Raw genomic sequence first — 17,646 nt, forward strand, 5'->3', positions numbered from 1 at the left:
TGGTTTCTGAAACTGTTTATACTGCACTGGGGAATGAAATAACACCTGAAATAATTCTGTTTATTCTCACACTTATTGTTCCCAATAACAGTCCAGAGAGCTGAAGGCCACTCTTTCATTGGCTCCCAGCGACAGTGACTATGTACAAAAGATCTGTATAAAAGCCCCCGGTCTGAGAACACGTTTAGGGCAGGAATGCCTGAGAAGCCCTCAAGTTCTTCAGTTCAGGGCATTGCCTTTAAACCCATCATCAAAAGCAGAAGTGCTAAAATATCTTGGTGTCCAGCAGAAAATATTTATAGTTTTTGCTTTTCAGAGAAACACTGAAAGCACAGCAATCGGAACTGTGGGTGACAAAAAGTCACATTTTGCTAACCAGCAGAAAATATTCATAGTTGTCACTGAAAGCACAGAAAGAGGAAATGTATGTGACAAAAAGTCACATTTCTCCAATTGACTTCCACATTTTCTTCAAAGACAAGAAGTCCTTCCAACTGATAACATGGAGCTCGACGACACTTATCAAAATGTCAATGACTTTTCTCCTGATCAACTGAGAGGAGACAAAAGAAAACGGGAAGATTTGAAGTCAGGTACACATCAATGATCTGATCACTATTGTAGTTTATTCAGTTTGAGTTGATTAGCTAGAATTCATTATCACCTTCAGATCAATTAACATCAATGGAAAGGTCATTTCTTGTTCGTTGGGAGAACGTGTTGTCAGGAAATTCCACTTCTACAGAAGGACTGATTGGTTTTTAGAGCTGAACAGTGAAATAAAGCAGTGGGGTCAGAAATCACTCCGTGACCATCCCTTTAACTGATGATGTTATTGACTCACACTGAAATCTGTCAGGATGATTTTGAAGTAAAGTTGCTGGATGAGGGATGGTGAAATGTTGAATAAATGCTGAGGACGGAGATGTGAGATGGACGAACGCTCTTTATTCCTTGTACCTTGCAGATTACCTGAGTAAATGATATTTTGTGTCTGTTGTTTGTAACTGTCCATAACTTGTGTTACTTCAATTTCCTGCCCAGTTTAGATCTCTAACGTTCTATTGATGAAAGTTCTTGAATTTAAGAATTGTATGTTCGATCGGCCCAACCGTGCAAAGTTTGAAAAATTCCAATGTTGACAACAACACTTGGCTCTTCTGCCTCTTCCCCAGGTCCAAATGGGAAAAGGTTTGGAATCTTTTTCACAAGACGTTTCTCTCTAATCCTTTCGGTGATGACTTTCACTTACACTTTGCAGAACATGGTGTCGGAGCAGCAGAGCCTGTCCAAGGAAAGCGGTCATCTCTGGTCATCTATATTCTCCTGGGTCTCTCCATCCTGCTGTCTATGGTGATTCTTGGTGCTGCATTTATACTATGTAAGTTTTGTGATATCTTAAACTATGGAAATTATTGAATTCTGCAATGATAGTTAACAAAGCTAATTCGGAGATGTACTTAAATTAGCATGCATTAATAATGTAGGTAATATTAATTCCGTAGTGGGACTGGGGATCAGTAATAGTAAAGGTGATCCTACCAGACACTGTGGGGCAGGACACATAACAACACCTTATCCCGTATTGAGACCCCATCCTTCATCACTTTCTTGTGTATATATATCCCCATCTCATCCCCCTTCCCTCTTCTGACCACACTTCCTTCGGTGTCTGCCCCTGGAAAAAACTCTCTCCCAAGTCACTTACAAAGGCAATGTCAATTTCCCAACTGTCTAGCCTTTGGCCCTTCATTCACCATGACATTTCTGATAGGGAATTTCTTATGAGGTGGGAGACAGAGAGTAGGGATAATGGGTATGTACTTCAATTGGCAGGATGTCACTGGCAATGTCCCCCAGGGATCTGTACTGGGGCCTCAGCTTTTCACTATATTTATAAATGACTTGGATGAAGGGATCGAGAGCCGTATCTCTAAGTTTGCTGACAACACTAAGTTAGGTGGCACAATAAATAGTGTAGATGGGAGCAGAAAGTTGCAAAGGGACATTCAGTGAGTGGGCAAAACTGGCAGGTGGAGTTCAATGTGGAAAAGTGTGAGGTCATCCACTTTGGACCTAAGAAAGATAGATCAGAGTATTTTCTAAATGGTGAGAAGCCAGGAACTGTGGAGGAGCAGAGAGATTTAGGAGTCCAAGTACAGAAATCACTAAAATCTAATGGACAGGTATAAAAAATAATTAATAAGACTAATGGAATGTTGGCTTTTATCTCAAGGGGGCTGGAATGTAAAGGGGTGGAAGTTATGTTAGTTATATAAAGCTCTGGTTAGATCCCATTTCGAGTACTGTATTCAGTTCTGGGCACCACACCTCAGGAAGGCATAATTAGCCTTGGAGGGGGTGCAGTGCAAATTCACCAGAATGATACCGGGGCTCAAAGGGTTAAATTATGAGAACAAGTTGCATAGACTAGTCTTGTATTACCTTCAGTATAGGGGATTAACAGGTGATCTAATTGAGGTAATTAAGATGATTAAAGGTGTTGATAGGGTAGATAGCGGGAAATTATCTCCTCTGGGGGAGTCCAGAACAAGGGGGCATAACCTTAAAATTAGAGCTAGGCCATTCAGGGGTGAAGTCAGGAAGAACCTCTTTACACAAAGGAAATCTGGAACTCTCTCCCCAAAATTGTTGAGATTAGGGATCAATTGAAAAAATCAAAATTGAGTTTCATAGATTTTTGTTAGGCAAGGTTATTATGGGTTAGGGAACCACAATGTCATTAGGTTTACTGTCGTTGTGGAAAAGGACAAGGAAAAATCAAATATGAAAAGACTCAACTGGAAGAGGGCTAATTTCAGTGAGTAGAAAAGGGATCTGGCCCAAGTGGGTTGGAATCAAAAATTGGCAGTAAAACAGTAAATGAGCAATGGAAGCCATCAAAGAGGAGATAGTTTGAGTACAGACTAGATACATTCCCACGAGAGGGAAAGGAAGAGCATCCAAAGCTAGAACTCGCTGGATGACTAAAGACATAGAAATTAAAATGAAAAAGAAGGCTTATGATAAATATCGGGGTCATAATTCATTAGAGAACCAAGCTGAATACAAAAAGTACAGGGGAGAACTGAAAAAGGAAATAAGTGGGGCAAAGAGAGAGTATGAGAATAGATTAACTGTTAACATAAAAGGGAACCTAAAAGTCTTTTACAAACAGATAAATAGCAAAAGGGTAGTCAAAGGAAAGAAGGAGTCACAAAGATAACTTTCGTGATCAGTACATTTCTGGCTCAACGAGGAAGGAGACATTGCTAGACTTGGTTCTAGGGAATGAGGTGGAGCAAGTGTCAGTGGGGGAACATTTAGGGAATAGCGATCATAGTATCATAAGGTTTAGAATAGCTATGGAAAAGGACAAGGACCAATCTAAAGTAAAAATACTCAATTGGAGGAGGGATGAGAACTGATCTAGCCTGGGTAAATTCGAATCAAAGATTGGCAGGCAAAACTGGAATTGAATATTGGGCGGCCTTTAAAGAGGAGATGGTTCAGGTACAGTCTAGGTACATTCCCATGAGGCAGAAAAGTAGGGCAACTAAAGCCAGAGCTCCCTGAATGACAAAAGAAATAGTGAGTAAGATGAAATGGAAAAAAGGAGCATAGGACAGATGTCAAGTTGATAACACAAGTGAGAACGAGGCAGAATATAGAAAGTTCAGAGAGGAAGTGAAAAAGGAAATATGAGGGGCAAAGAGAGAGTATGAAAATAGACTGGCAGCCAACACAAAAGGGAATCCAAAAGTCTTCTACAGGCATGTAAACAGTAATCGGAAAGTAAGAGGAGGAGTGGGGCCGATTAGGGACCATAAAGGAGATCTACACATGGAGGCGGAGGGGATGTCCGAGGTACGAAATGAGTACTTTGCATCTGTCTTTACCAAGGAAGAAGATGCTCCAGAGTCTCAGTAAAAGAGGAGATAGTTGAGATACTGGATGGGCTAAAAAATTGATAAAGAAGAGGTACTAGAAAGCTGGCTGTACTTAAAGTAGATAAATCACCCGGTCCGGATGGGATGCATCCTAGGTTGCTGAAGGAAGTAAGGGTGGAAATTGCCGAAGTACTGGCCATAATCTTCCAAACATCCGTGAATACGGGGGCGGTGCCAGAGAATTGCAAATGTTACACCCTTGTTCAAGAAAGGGTGTCAGGATAAACCCAGCAACTACAGGCCAGTCAGTTTAACCTCAGTGGTGGGGAAACTTCTAGAAACGATAATCTGGGACAGAATTAACAGTCACTTGGATGAGTGTGGATTGATTACGGAAAGGCAAATAGTGTTTAACTAACCTGATTGAGTTTTTTGATGAGGTAACAGAGAGGGTTGATGAGGGCAATGCAGTTGATGTGGTGTATATGGATTTTCAAAAAGCGTTTGATAAAGTAACACACAATAGGCTTGTTAGCAAAATTGAAGCCCATGGAATTAAAAGGGCTGGTGCTGCATGGATAAGAAATTGGCTAAAGGAACAGAAAGCAGAGGGCAATGGTGAATGGTTGTTTTTCAGACTAGAGGTAAATGTGCAGTGGTGTTCCCCAGGGGTCGGTGTTAGGACCACTGCTCTTTTTGACATATGGACTTGGGTATACAGAGCATAATTTCAAAGTATACAGATGACCGAAACTCGGAAATGTAGTAAACAGTGAAGAGGGTAGTAACAGACTTCAGGAGGACATAGACAGACTGGTGAAATAGGCAGACACATGGCAGATGAAATTTAACACAGGGAAGTGTGAATTGATTCATTTTGGTACGAAGAATGAGGAGAGGCAATATAAACTAAATGGTATAATTTAAAAGAGGGTGCAGGAACATTTGCATGGCTATGAGGAGACAGCAGGGGAGTGGGTCTAATTGAATAGGTCTTTCAAAGAGCCAGGACAGGCACGATGGGCAGAATGGCCTCCTTCTGTGCTATATGATTCTATGATTCAAGGTGATTGATGGAGTTGAGATACAGATCAGCTATGATCTAATTGAATGTCTGAAAAGGCTCGAGGGGCTGAATGGGCTGCTCCTGTTCCTATGTTCCTATGTTCTGCAGCTACCTATCTGCTCAATCACACCCTTAGCTCCACCTTCGATGCCCTTGTCTGGTTGGACCACATAAAGAACTATTGGGACCGGCTCTTCTCTGCCAAAACTGCTCACTATTCCAGGATCATCCTGGAATGCAAAGATAACCCCCAGCTTCTCTTCTCCACTACAAACCGTCCTCTTAAACGCCTCTCCCCACCTCCTCCACCCTCAACTCCAACAACATGTGCGAGGAGATCTTGGGCTTCTTTGTCACTAAGATTGAGACCATCCGTTCAGCTGCTTCCCTGCCTACCAAGATGCTGAGAGGCTGTTTCCCCTGGCTGGAGAGTTTAGAACTGGGAACATAGTCTCAGGATAAGGGATCAGCCATTTAAGACTGAGAGGAGGAGAAATGTCTTCACTCTGAGGGTTGTGAATCTTTGGAATTCTCTACCCCAGAGAGCTGTGGATGCTGAGTCGTTGAGTATATTCAAGGCTGAGATAGATAGATTTTTGGACTCCAGGGGAATCAAGGGATATGGGGATTGGGCAGGAAAGTAGAGTTGAGGTTGAAGATCAGCCATGATCTGACTGAATGGCGGAGCAGGCTCGAGGGGCCATATGGCCTACTCCTGCTCCTAGTCCTTATGTTCTTATGTTATGTACCCCTAACCCACCAACCAAGCTTCCCCTACACTTCCTCCCTGCCCTAGCCCTGAACTTGCATCTTTCTCTAGTTTCTCTCCCATCTCCCCTCATGACCTCTCCGAGCTCCCCTTGATCGTGAGGCACACCTCCTGCTCCATTGACCCTGTTCCCACCGAACTGCTGACCACACAACTTTCCTTCTTGGCCCCCACGTTAGTTGATATTGTTAACGGTTCCCTCTCCTCAGATTATGTGCCCCTCCCCTTCAAATCTGCCGTCATCACCCCCCCCCTCCTCAAAAAAACCAGCCTCGACCCCACTGACCTTGAAAACTTCCACCCTATCTCCAACCTCCCTTTCCTCTCCAAAGTCCTTGAACTTGTTGTTTACTCCCAAATCCATACTCATCTTTGCTGCAACTCCATCTTTGAATCCCTCCAATCAGACTTCCACCACTGCCACAGCACTGGAATGGCCCTTATCAAAGTCACAAATGACATCCTATGTGACTGTGATGATGGTAAACTATCCCTCCTCATCCTCCTCGACCTGTCTGCAGCCTTTGACACGGTTGACCACACCATCCTCCTCCAACACCTCTCCTCTGTCATCCAGCTGGGTGGGACTGCGCTCGCCTGGTTCCATTATTATCCAGTCGTAGCCAAAGACTCTTCTGCAACGGCTTCTCTTTCCAGTCCCACACCATTACCTCTGGAGACCCCCGAGGATCTATCTTTGGCCCCCTCTTAATCTCATCTACATGCTGCCCCTCGGCGACATCATCCGAAAACATAACATCAGGTTCCACACGTACGCTGACGACACCCAGCTCTGCCTCACCACCACCTCCCTCGACCCCTCCACTGTCTCTGATTTGTCACACTGCTTGTCCAACATCCAGTACTGGATGAGCAAAAATTTCCTCCAACTAAATATTGGGAAAACAGAAGCCATTGTCTTCGGTCCCGAGCCACTATTTCATCCCACTCCCGGGCCACGGTCTGAGGCTGAACCAGACCATTCGCAACCGTGGCTTCCTATTTGACCCTGAGATGAGCTTCCGACCCCATATCAGCTCCATCACAAAGACTGCCTACTTTCACATTTGTAACATCGCCCGTCTCTGCCCCGCCTCAGCTCATCTGCTGCTGAAACCCTCATCCGTGCCATTGTTATTTCCAGGCCCGAATATTCCAATGCTCTACTAGCCGGCCTCCCATCTGCCACCCTCCATAAACCTGAGCTCATCCAAAACTCGACAGCCCATAGAAACATAGAAACATAGAAATAAGGAGCAGGAGTAGGCCACTCGGCCCTTAGAGCCTGCTCCGCCATTCAATATGATCATGGCCGATCCTCTATCTCAATCCCATATTCCCGCTCTCTCCCCATACCCCTTGATGCCTCTTGTGTCCAGAAATCTATCTCGCTCCTTCTTAAATATATTCAGTGACTTGGCCTCCACAGCCTTCTGTGGTAAAGAATTCCACAGGTTCAGCACCCTCTGAGTGAAGAAATTTCTCCTCATCTCAGTCCTAAATGTCCTACCCCGTATCCTGATTCTTGACCCCCCAGCCAGGGGCAACATCCTCCCTGCATCCAGTCTACCTAGCCCTGTCAGAATTTTATATGTTTCAATCTTTCACCTTTCACTCTTCTAAACTCGAGTGAATACAGGCCGAGTCGACCCAATCTCTCCTCATACGACAGTCCTGCCATCCCAGGAATCAGTCTGGTGAACCTTCGCTGCACTCCCTCTATGGAAAGTATATCCTTTCTTAGGTAAGGAGACCAAAATTGTACACAATACTCCAGGTGTGGTCTCACCAAGGCCCTGTATAACTGCAGTAAGACATCCCTGCTCCTGTACTCAAATCCTCTTGCAATGAAGGCCAACATACCATTTGCCTTCCTAACTGCTTGCTGCACCTGCATGTTTGCTTTCAGTGACTGGTGTACAAGGACACCCAGGTCCCTTTGTACATCAACATTTCCCAATCTATCACCATTTAAATAATACTCTGCCTTTCTGTTTTTCCTTCCGAAGTGGATAACTTCACATTTATCCACATTATACTGCATCTGCCATGTATTTGCCCACTCACTCAACTTGTCTAAATCGCCTTGAAGCATCTTTGCATCCTCCTCACAACTCACAATCCCACCTAGTTTTGAGTTGTCAGCAAACTTGGAAATATTACATTTGGTTCCCTCATCCAAATCATTGATATATATTGTGAATAGCTGGGGCCCAAGCACCGATCCCTGCGGTACCCCACTAGTCACTGCCTGTCACCCCGAAAAAGACCCATTTATTCCTACTCTCTGTTTCTTGTCTGTTAACCAATTTTCAATCCATGCCAGTATATTACCCCCAATCCCATGTGCTTTAGTTTTGCACACTAACCTCTTATGTGGGACTTCATCAAAGGCCTTCTGAAAATCCAAATAAACCACATCTACTGGTTCTTACTTATCTATTCTACCAGTTACGTCCTCAAAAAACTCCAGTTGTCAAACATGATTTCCCTTTCATAAATCCATGTTGACTTTGTCTAATCCCATTGATATTTTCTAAGCATCCTGTTATCACATCCTTTATAATAGACTCTAGCATGTTCCCTACCACTGATGTTAGGCTAGCTGGTCTGTAGTTCCCTGTTTTCTTTCTCCCTCCTTTTTTAAATAGTGGGGTTACATTTGCCACCCTCCAATATGCAGGAACTGTTCCATAATCTATAGAATTTTGGAAGATGACAATTAATGCATCCACTATTTCCATGGCTACCTCTTTTAGTACTCTGGGATGCAGATTATCAGGCCCTGGGGATTGATCGGCTTTCAGTCCCATTAATTTCTCCAGCACTATTTTTTTACTAATACTAATTTCCTTTAATTCCTCCTTCTCACTCGTCCCTTGGTTCCATAGCATTTCTGGGAAATTATTTGTGTCCTCTTCCGTGAAGACTCCGCCATCATTGAGAATGGGGATGTTTACAGAGCCTCCTCCTCCAGTTAGTTGTTTAATCGTCCACCACCATTAGATTAGAATACTTCACTTTCCATCTTAATGAAGAATTCTATTATGTTATGTTCACACTTCACTAAAGGACCCCGCACAACAAGATTATTAATTAACCCCTTCTCATTGCACAATACCCAATCTAGGATGGCCTGTACCCTGGTTGGCTCCTCAACGTACTGGTCTAAAAAAACATCTCATACACACTCCAGGAATTCATCCTCCACAGTATTATTGCTAATTTAGTTTGGCCAGTCTATATGTAGATTATAGTCACCCATGATTACTGTAGCACCCTTGTTACATGCATCTCTAATTTCCTGCTTGGTGCCGTCCCCTATATTACCACTACTGTTTGGAGGCCTATAGATAACTCCCAGCAGTGTTTTCTATCCCTTGGTGCTTCTTAACTCCACCCAGACTGATTCTACATCTTGATTTTCTGAGCCAATATCCTTTCTCACTATTGCTCTCATTTCATCCTTTACTAACAACGCCACCCCACCTCCTTTTCCTTTTTTCCTGTCCTTCCTAAATATCGAATACCCTTGGATATTCAGCTCCCAGTCTTGGTCACCCTGCAGCCATGTCTCCGTAATGCTGTTGTTTTCTTGGGTAGTTGAGACACTTGTTTGACTTGGACAGACACCCCCTGAATAAATGTAATTCAGAGTCCTGTGATGTACAAAGTAACCCAAAGGTATTTTAATGGCTGACTGGCAGAGCCTCCGCTCAGTACAACCGTGAAGGCAAGAAGTAGAGGTAAGTGTAAAGATTCAGCCACGTGAGCCAACTGGTCTAATCCCACTGCTGCTCGCTCCCCATACTTTTTAATCTTCCTCTTTTTCAAGCAACTGTCTGATTCCCTTTTAAAAAGATTAATGAGGGTAGAAATTCTGATGTGTGGGGATGTGGAGAACCTGCAATGTGGCTGGAGGCTGCTGTTTAGAGTGGAGCCCAGATCCACAGAATTTCCACCCCTTGCAACTTCCCTGGGAGACTGTGCTCGATGGAGGGACTGCCCCCCGAGACCTGTCCCTGTAACATCGCACTGACTGGGGGCATGTCTGGGTCTCTCTAGGACACGCCCAGGAATTCTGCCCATCATGCCCCTGATGGGCCCAGTGAGAGACACGCTGCTGAGAGTGGGCACGGGGCCAGTTGTGTCCTGATGAGGTCCCATGAATGATGAACACAAAGGAGATTGATCCTAAATGGACCGATTTCCTTCACATAGTTGTTCCTCTGTTCCCTGAGGGGCAGGTCAACATTTGGAAACACTTATCTTTATCCTGATTTGGGCCCCTGGGCCCTCTCATGGAGTTGCAGGGAGCCACTCCAACATCCACCTTCTCAAAGTATTCAATACCTTCACACTCAGCCACTATTTGTTCAAGGGCAAATGTCACAGTGTGCCCAGCTAAATCAGCCATTCTGTGCTTCATATCATGGGAGGGTATCATGCAGGGAGGGGGCAGCCACTTCAATAACTGCCAAGGCATTTCTAGATGCACAGCCAGTGGGGTTAAAGGTCAGGCTGTGGTGACCAAGAAAGGGCATGACTTTGAAGAGGATTTTTTTTTTATTCGTTCATTGGAAGTGGGCGTTGCTGGCAAGGCCAGCATTTATTACCCATCCCGAATTGCCCTTGAGAAGGTGGTGGTGAGCTGCCTTCTTGAACCGCTGCAGTCCGTGTGGTGAAGGTTCTCCCACAGTGCTGTTAGGAAGGGAGTTCCAGGATTTTGACCCAGCAACGATGAAGGAACGGCGATATATTTCCAAGTCGGGATGGTGTGTGACTTGGAGGGGAACGCGCATGTGGTGTTGTTCCCATGTGCCTGCTGCCCTTGTCCTTCTAGGTGGTAGAGGTTGCGGGTTTGAGAGGTGCTGTCGAAGAAGCCTTGGCAAGTTGCTGCAGTGCATTCTGTGGATGGTACACACTGCAGCCATTTGTCCTCTGATGCTCCTGATGGTCAGGTCCAGATAGTTCTTCCTCAACAGCAAAGTTGTGAAGGGTACAGCAGCTGTCACTATGCTGGACACCTGATCTTGATAATACATGCAGAGCCTGACCTGTCCAGGCAACCAAAGTGCGCTTTCAAAATGCCAATGATGCCTCGTAGCTGCATGTGCCTCACTGTAGTGCTCCTCTTCTGCTGTTCAGGACAATCTAATTGGGGTCATCATCCAAGGTTACCATTTCATGCTTTGGTAACCTTCACTTTAATGGGAAGATCTCACAAATTAATCCCGATGTTGTGCATCAATCTTTCTGCAGCAGATGTCACAACTCTGGCAGCCTATCTTGTGAAGTGTAGGCAGCAAAGCCAGTTCTCCTCTGACATATCCAAGTTTGGGTGAAGGTTCTATAAACCGAGGTCTTGAGATAGTGCCGGGTGTGTGGGCAAAATGCCTAATATGTCATTGCACGTTATTTGTTGGCCTCTCGTGGATTCCGCTTCCTCCCATAAAGTGTTTGTTTTTCCTCTCTTAACTCTTTAGGGTAATCAGAGTAAGATCAACTGAGACTTTAAACTTTTCGAACTAATGGTTTTATTAACATTATAACAGTACAGGTTTAGAGATAGAGATGCATACAACCTTCAAATCAGGAGTACAGTTTGAGACTCAGAATGGCCAATTCTTCTGTTTCGTGAACACGAATTGTCCACCGATTTCCTGCCTCACGTTCTTCTGGTCCCATGCTCCGAGCACCGTTCGGTCTCATGGACTGTCTCTTATACCATTCTTGTTGACAATCATAACCTCTCAGTAATTTTCCATTCTCTCTTTCCCATGGTTACACAGACTGATGCTACCAAACAGCACCTGGTATTTATGGTGACTTCCCACCGTCTCTCAAGGCCACATTATCTGTAGCCTTCCTGACAGACTGCGTAACACTTTTCAAATTTGGTCGCACTTCCCTGCAAACCCTCTTGTTACAGTTCTTTGAACCAAACTCTGTTCCTTTAGCAGGTAATTAATCCAGGTAATGTCCAAAAATCCTTCATTCCCCACTAATGTGTTGTGTGTTCAGAACTCTCAAAGGAACACAAACCTTCACCTCCTTGTAAGATGCAACATCAAAGTCAAAGCGAACAAGAATAATGATGGTGATGGATCCATTAGCCTCATTAAGGTATCATCAAACTCCAATCTGGACCAGAACAGCCTCTGAGCTGCCATTTGTGTACAAACTATGTGAACCTGTGCCACACTGATTTGCTGGTTGAGATCTAAAGGTTTCTTTCTATTTCAGTTACACAGATGTTCAGTGAAATGAAAGCATCAGTGGCCAATTTCAAGATGGAATTTTCCCAGATAAAGATTAACAGTAAGTGTTAAAGGCCTATCACAATCTCCAGTTCAAAGGAGTCTCTAGTTTTTCAGACAGTCTGGTCATTCTTCAAGGATTGAGCTGCAGTGCGTTCGACGAGAAGAAGATATAACTTATTCAAACCTACGGCTCACTAAAGAGCGGGCTTATATACACACCCATTCACATATATATATATATTACTAAGGAGGAGCAGGTATTGCTTGCAGTGAGCAGGGTTTAGGAGAGAAGTGGTGAGAGACAGTGGAGGAACTGAAGAGTGGGAAAGTGTTTTTGATTGGTTTCTGGGACGTTTGAGCAAGTTAGGATAACTGGATGGTGGTGAAATGTCTTCTGATTTGTTCAAAATTTGAGTCAATCAAGTATAAGTGGATTTGATTGGTTCACAATTCCCAGGAACCGATTATAAAAGCTCTACAGATGTTTATACTATGAACACATTGGGGGTAATTTTAACCCCTCGCCCGGTAGAAACCAGGCAGGGGGGCTTTTAAAATGTAGTGGAGGACTTACCCCAATCTGATTCTAAATTGCAGGCGGCAAGGACACCCGTCCCAAGCTGGCGAGGTCCTCTTTAAATATGCAGATCGGGCTCCGATGATGTAATTGGGGCCCAAGCTGCTATTTTAACCTAAGGCTTGAGGGGGGAATCAATGGTTGCTTCCCTGCCAGACCAAACCTGCTGGGACCCAGACTGAGGGCCAGAAGAGGCACGGAGAGGTGACTTGTTTTAAATTTGTTTTTAGGTTTCTTTGTGGGCCCCAAAAGGAAACCTTGGGCCTCACCTATCCCGGGCTTTCCTCCCCCCTGACCGTAATTCCCATTGGAACATCCTCAAAAGCATTAACCTTAGTGTCAGTGAGCTTTACCTCAGGTCCCCACAGGCGGCAGCCTGCCACCCGACATCCCACACCCTCCCACCGGCCTAGAGTCCAACAAGCTCCATTTAAATAAGACCAAGGAGTTAAAACCTCCCAGGTGTCACGCAGCAGTGGGGCAGCGGGCTTGTCACTCACCCCAGCCCCCACACGCGCCGATCCCAGCCCAAGATAAAATTGCCCCCATTCACTGTGACCGTCTGTATGTGAGACTTTTACCATATTATTGTTTGATTCCCATGGCATTGCTCTTTGTAAGTTGTAGGATGTGACGTTTTATGAGAAGAGCAGTATTATACCAATGTATTATTCTGCTCTTAAGGTGGAATTAACCTATCCTGTCCAGGTCTAATTGCTGTCAATGCAGATTGGCATCTGGTTGTAAATTCCAGTTCCAGCTCCGCAGAAACCAGCAACAAACGACTGCTTTTCTTTCTCAGTGTTTATATTTTCCCATCTTGGAATGTGATGGCACAAACTAAACACAAATGCCAGAGATTCCCTCGGGGATTTTCCCTGATCTGCCGGTGTAACTGTTGGCAGAAGATGGGCAGAAACAACCATGTTCAGGTCATGTAAATGGGGTTTCCACTCACCTTCCGTCAAAGTTATGGCCTCTGATCGGGAGAACCACTGAGGTAATTCCCAGAGACAAATCAATAGATAATAAACAAGTGTCCATGTACTGTACAATTAAAATCAATAGATAATAAACGGGTCCAGCTACTGTACAATTAAAATCAACATAATGTTACAGGACATTTTGTCCCTTTCCCTGTACCATTCTAAATTTTTATTTTTGAAATATCCAGCACTAAAAGCTATTCTGGATTCTGTTTCCACCACTATTTCTGGTCGGGCATTCCATGTCTTGTAAACTGTTTGCATAAAATAATTCCTCACCTCTTCCTTCATTGTGTTGATGATAATTTTCAATTGCTGCCCTCCAGTTACCAACCAGTGGAAATAGTTGTTTCTCATTTACCCTGTGAAAATCTCTCATAATTCAAAATCTAAAATGGAAGCAAAACTGATCCTGCGTTCCAATCACTGTCACAAGATCTAAAGTCTTTTTCCTCTTTCAGTTACTGGAATGTCTGAGGAGACAAGAAGCTCATTCGCTGAACTTAGGACTGAGATTTCACAGCTGAAGGAGAGTGAGTTTAATAACCATCAGAGAGACCTTTGATCTCCAATTATTCATACTGGAAACTGTCTGAATGGTGACACTGAGATCAGGTGGATTGATAATACTGTACAGCTTCTTATCGCTGGCTCTGGTTTCTAAATACATTTGTATCAGGTGCGATCAGCAAACGCTTCTGATCAGTGATAAGGAGATGTTGGTCTTCTTATCTTTAAAAGGACCAACTTTAAGTGCTTGAGAAGTCTTGTCAGACAGGGCCTGGAGTTTGCACATGACTGGGAGAGTTGGGAAACTGAGGAGTTGCTTTGAGGAGGTGATTCTGAATACAATAAACCAATGTGAACCAATGCAAAGCAAAGGTACCAAGCTTAAACACACTCCTGCCTGGTTAAATGGGACCTCCAGGCAACTCATACCGAAGGGAAAAAAAGCATTTAAGGCCATGAAGGAAAATGGCAAACAATTAAGACAGATTCAATACCAAAAGAGCTGCAGGAGAGTAAAAGGAGCATCAAAAGGGCAAAGAATAATTATGAATTGAAATGGTAGGAGAAGTGAAGGATAATAATAAAAAGTTTTTCAGTTATATTAAGAGAAAAAGAAAAACAAGGGATGGAGTGGGGTCACTGAAAGTGTGATTGGATGAGGGCCTGGCAACTGATGTTATACAGGCTGCAAAAGAGCTAAATAAGAATTTTGCCTCAATTTTTACCAAGGAGGAGACAGGTAACTTATTTGATCTGTAAACTGAACTAGAGAGCGTTTCAGAGGGAAGCTGTGATACTAGTCACATTACTGCCAGCATGGTTGCCGAACAACTGTGCAAACTTAAGGTAAATAAGTCTCATGTTAAAAATTAATTCTTGGGATACTGGTGTCGCTAGTAAGGCCGGCATTTATTGCCCATCTGTAATTACCTTGAGAAGTTGGTGGTGAACCGTCTTCTTGTACTTCTGCAGTCCGTGTGGTGAAGATACTCCCACAATGCTGTTAGGTAGGGAGTTCGAGGAGGTTTGACCCAGCAACAATGAAGAAACAGTGATGTATGTCCAAGTCAGGATGGTGTGTGACTTGAAGTGGAACTTGGGGTTGGATGGTGTTCCCATGTGCCTGCTGTCCTTCTGGAGAGGTCACAGGTTTTGGAGGTGCTGTCGAAGAAACCTTGGTGAGTTGCTGGCGTGCTTCGTGTAGATAATACACACTGCTGCCATGATGCACTGGTGGTGGCCTCCAACAACCACAACCATCTTCCTTTGCGCTACGTATGACTGGAGATATTTCTCTGATCCCTAATGACTTCAGTTTTACTAGGGCTCCTTGATGCCACAATTGGTCAAGTGCTGCCTTGATGTCAAGGGCAGTCACTCTCGCCTGACCTCTGGAATTCCAGGAGGTTTGATAGAATTGTTCAAAATCATGATGAGTTTAGTTAAAGTAAATAAAGAGATACCGTTCCCATTGGTGGAAGGGTCAAGAATCAGAGGACACAGATTTAAGGTGATTGGCAAAAGAACCAAAGGCGACATGAGAAAAAACTTTTTTACGCAAGTAGTTATGATCTGGAATGCGCTGCCTGAAATGGTGGTGGAAGCAGATTCAATCATGGCTTTCAAAAAGGAATTGGATGAATGCTGGAAGGGAAAAGATTTGCAGGGCTATGGGGAAAGAGCAGGGGAATGGGACTAACTGGATGGCTCTTACAAAGAGCCGGCCACGGGTTCGATGGGCCTCCTTCTGTGCTGTATCTATCCTATGATTCAATGTTCCCCTACGCTTATTTCTCTTGTCTGTTCTGGTTCATTTCCCGTTACTCCATCCAGCAGTGATTCCTCTCTTGTTGGGCGTCTCACATACTGGGTAAGAAAGGATTCTGTACACATTGTAAAAACTCCATTCCCCTTTCCCCCTTTCCTGACCTCCTCTTGCCAGTTTATTTGGGGGCAGTTAAAATCTCCCATGATTATTATTCGATGTCTTTTACTCATTTCATAGATTTGCCCACATATTTCTCCCTCCACTTCCCTTCCACTATTAGCTGGTCTGTAGAATATCCCTATTAACGTGATCGATCCCTTCTTATCCTTTGTCTCAATCCATATTAATTCTGTTTCTATCTAAATGTTACTTATGTCCCTTTTTCTACTGCCATAATGTTGCCTCTCATTAGTACAGCTACCACCCCCCTCCTGCACCCCCATCTTCCTTCCCTATCCTTTCTGAATACATTATATTCTGCAATATTTAACTGCCAGTCCTGTCCCTTATGTAACCATGTTTCAGTTATCCCTATCACATCTGGCTCCCTGCTATGAATTATTGCCTCCAGTTCCCCTGCTTTGTTTCGGATGCTGTGCACATTGCTGTACAGGCAATTTAATTTGTTTTTAGTAATTGTTCCCCTCCCTTTGTTTTTAACAGTCATTTTGTACTCATGTTCTGTAACTGTATTTGTTCCCTGTCCGTTTATATTACTCTTATTCTTTAACTTGGTCTGGCTTTTACTCTCATTTCCTATTTCTTTTTTCTTCAGACTTATGTTCTCTTCCCCAGATCCTTCCCCCCATCTTACCAGTTTAAAGTCCTATCCAAAGCCCTATTTGTCCTTTCTGCTAGGACACTGGTCCCATTCCGGTTCAGGTGGAGCCTGTCCCAGCAGTACAACTCCCTCCTGTCCCATGAAATGGAACCCCTCCTTCCCACTCCACTCTTTCAGCCACACATTCACCTTTCTGATCTGCCTGTCCCTCTGCCAATTAGCACATGGCTCAGGTAGTAATCCCGAGATTATCACCCGTGAGGTCCTGCTGTTTAATTTAGTTCCTAACTTCTGATATTTCCTTAGCAGGACTCCTCCCTTTTCTTCCCTTTGTCATTGGTCCCAACATGGAGCACGACATCTGGATCTTTTCCCCTCCCTTTCCAAGTTCCTCTCCAATTGCTCCGAAATATCCTTTACCCTTGCTCTGGATAGGTAACACACCCTCGGTCATGACTGCAGAGGACGCTATCTATCCCCTAATTATAGAATTCCATATGACGACATTTCTATTCTGTTCCGTCCCCCACCTTGGACTGTCTCGTGCTCCACAGTGCTATGGTCAGCATTCTGGCTGTCCACCCCGCAGCCTATATCTTTATTCTCACAGCTAGAAAGTACATTGTACCTGTTGGACTGCGGGACCTCCTTCTCTCCCCTTGGTTCCCCTTAACCTGCTGAGCTGTGAATTGGAGTGTTTCTAACTTGCACTCCAGCTCAAGGACTCTGAGCCGGAGTGACTCAAGGCAGAGACATTTCCTGCAGATGCAGCAATTCGGGACAGTCTCGCTGTCCACAGACTCCCACATATTACAGTCCCGACACACAGTCTGCACGGCCATTTCTAGTTTCTTTAAATTTATTTATTTGTTAGTATTAATTTAATTCTAGAACTAATAGAAACACTTAAGGTCTAAATTATATTTCGTTGATGGATTTTAGCTTGATTTAGAATTATTTAGTAATTAATTATTCTTAATATTTATTTAACTATTTATTTATAGTTTATAGTTAAAGATAGAACGTGTATCATAAA

General features: G+C 43.9%; 1 protein-coding gene across 1 annotated transcript in view; it reads left to right on the forward strand.

Annotated features, from left to right (window-relative positions):
• Window positions 1–487: 487 nt before the first annotated feature.
• LOC137304323 (C-type lectin domain family 4 member M-like) overlaps window positions 488–17,646 on the forward strand; it is a 43,914-nt gene continuing 26,755 nt past the window's right edge. The window contains exons 1-4 of the mRNA XM_067972872.1: window positions 488–593; window positions 1,262–1,381; window positions 11,972–12,046; window positions 14,013–14,084. Of these exons, the coding sequence (XP_067828973.1) occupies window positions 503–593; window positions 1,262–1,381; window positions 11,972–12,046; window positions 14,013–14,084 (358 nt within the window). The 5' untranslated portion in view covers window positions 488–502. The remainder of the gene's footprint in view (window positions 594–1,261; window positions 1,382–11,971; window positions 12,047–14,012; window positions 14,085–17,646) is intronic.

The sequence above is a fragment of the Heptranchias perlo genome, chromosome 37 (assembly GCF_035084215.1).
Source record: "Heptranchias perlo isolate sHepPer1 chromosome 37, sHepPer1.hap1, whole genome shotgun sequence".
NCBI lineage: Eukaryota > Metazoa > Chordata > Chondrichthyes > Hexanchiformes > Hexanchidae > Heptranchias > Heptranchias perlo.